The 1,656-nt window shown below is 48.4% G+C and overlaps 1 protein-coding gene across 1 annotated transcript in view; it reads left to right on the top strand.

Annotated features, from left to right (window-relative positions):
- Positions 1-1,350: 1,350 nt before the first annotated feature.
- ARFGAP3 (ADP-ribosylation factor GTPase activating protein 3) overlaps positions 1,351-1,656 on the top strand; it is a 71,588-nt gene continuing 71,282 nt past the window's right edge. Inside the window, exon 1 of the mRNA XM_011984001.1 lies at positions 1,351-1,577. Coding sequence (XP_011839391.1) covers positions 1,575-1,577 — 3 coding nt within the window. The 5' untranslated portion in view covers positions 1,351-1,574. The remainder of the gene's footprint in view (positions 1,578-1,656) is intronic.

Below are 1,656 nucleotides of genomic sequence, written 5' to 3'. Positions count from 1 at the left end.
CCACCCACCTCGACTTCCCAAAGTGCTGGGATTACAAGTGTAAGGCACTACACCTGGCCAGAAGTATGTATTCAATTGAGAGCGAGATACAGAGAGATAGAATATTATATAGTATAGTATTAGATGCTAAATTCTATGAAGAACACTTAAGCAACCATAGTGTATAAATGGTACCTCCTACCCCTTCCTCCCCTATTCATGCAGATACTGTCTATAATTTACTGCTTTTTTTTTCTCCTCTCCTCAGGGATCTCTATAGTGGAGAACGGGCTAGACTGCCCTCCTCTGTTAATAGAACTTAGTAAGATTTCAGCTCCAAGTAGTAAATGGGACCGTCACTCCCATTCCCATCAGGAAGGATAGGACTGCTGCTCATAAACATGCCAGGTATTCTGTATAAGGCCAAACTAGGACCTGGTGGACACAAAGCACAGGTGTTACACTTCGACTCAATACAGGAAGAACTTTCAAACCGTCAGAGCTGCCTGCAAAAGTAATGTACTTTTCTGGAAGGTAATCGACTTCCCTTTCTTGGAAAAGTTGCAGCTTTTGGTTTATAAGTTACATTGTTTGCAAGCTCCCAACTGCCCCTGAGGGTATCTAAGCAGAAGGGTGGAGTGTACATTTCCTGACTTCTAACAGCAGAAAGGCTCCACCAAAGGCTCTTCAGGACAGCCCTAGGAAGCTGCTTGCCTGTGCTACTCAGCACTGATTCTTTCATTTCTTCATACAGATGATAAACCATGCTTTATTTTATTTTATTTTTTTGAGACAGGGGCTTGCTCTGTCGCCCATGCTGGAGTGCAGTGGTGTGATCTTGGCTCACTGTAGCCTCGATCTTCTGGGCTAAAGCGATCCTCCCACCTCAGCCTCCCCAGTAGCTAGGACTACAGGCCCATGCCAGCATGCCCAGCTAATTTTTGCATTTTTTTGTAGAGACGGGGTTTCACCATATTGCCCAATCTGGGCTTGAACGCCTGAGCTAAAGTGATCCTCCCACCTCAGCCTCCCAAAGTGCTGGGATCATAGGCATGAGCCATTGAGCCTACAAATAAACCATGCTTTAGGGAAGGTAAGTGTCTTGACCAAGGCCACAGAGCTAGGAAGCAGCTGGCTGAACTGGGATCGAGGCCAAGGTACTGTCTTTGATGCCAAAACCTGCTATCCTTCCTCACTATCACCCAACCTCTTCCCAGTGGCTCCACACCCATTGTGGTGACAGGGGCACCTTCTGTTGAGTGTAAACTCTTCTGGCCGGAATTGTTTCCGTGAGTAGGGTGCAGCCCCGAGGGCTGGGGTTAAAAGTCAAGCTTCTCATCTGGACTCATTAGTTCTGACTGAGCACTTCTGCCTCAACCCGCACCGCTACCTCTCCATGAACGTGACACAAAAACCCTTGGTTTCAGAAAGCCAGTTTCCAGGCAAAGAAAGCTTTCCACCCAGGGCCTGGAGTGAGCTGAGGGCAAGAACAAAGAGAGTCGGGCGCGGTGGCTCACGTCTGTAATCCCAGCACTTTGGAAGGCCGAGGTGGGTGAATCACCTGAAGTCAGGAGTTAGAGACCAGCCTGGGCAACATGGCGAAACCCCCGTCTCTACTAAAAATACAAAAGTTAGCCGGGCGTGGTGGTGGGCGCCTGTAATCCTAGCTACTGGGGA

Source organism: Mandrillus leucophaeus, unplaced genomic scaffold (genome assembly GCF_000951045.1).
Source record: "Mandrillus leucophaeus isolate KB7577 unplaced genomic scaffold, Mleu.le_1.0 Scaffold26, whole genome shotgun sequence".
Lineage (NCBI taxonomy): Eukaryota > Metazoa > Chordata > Mammalia > Primates > Cercopithecidae > Mandrillus > Mandrillus leucophaeus.
Note: the sequence above shows the minus strand (reverse complement) of the source record. Positions and strands in the feature narration are given on the sequence as shown.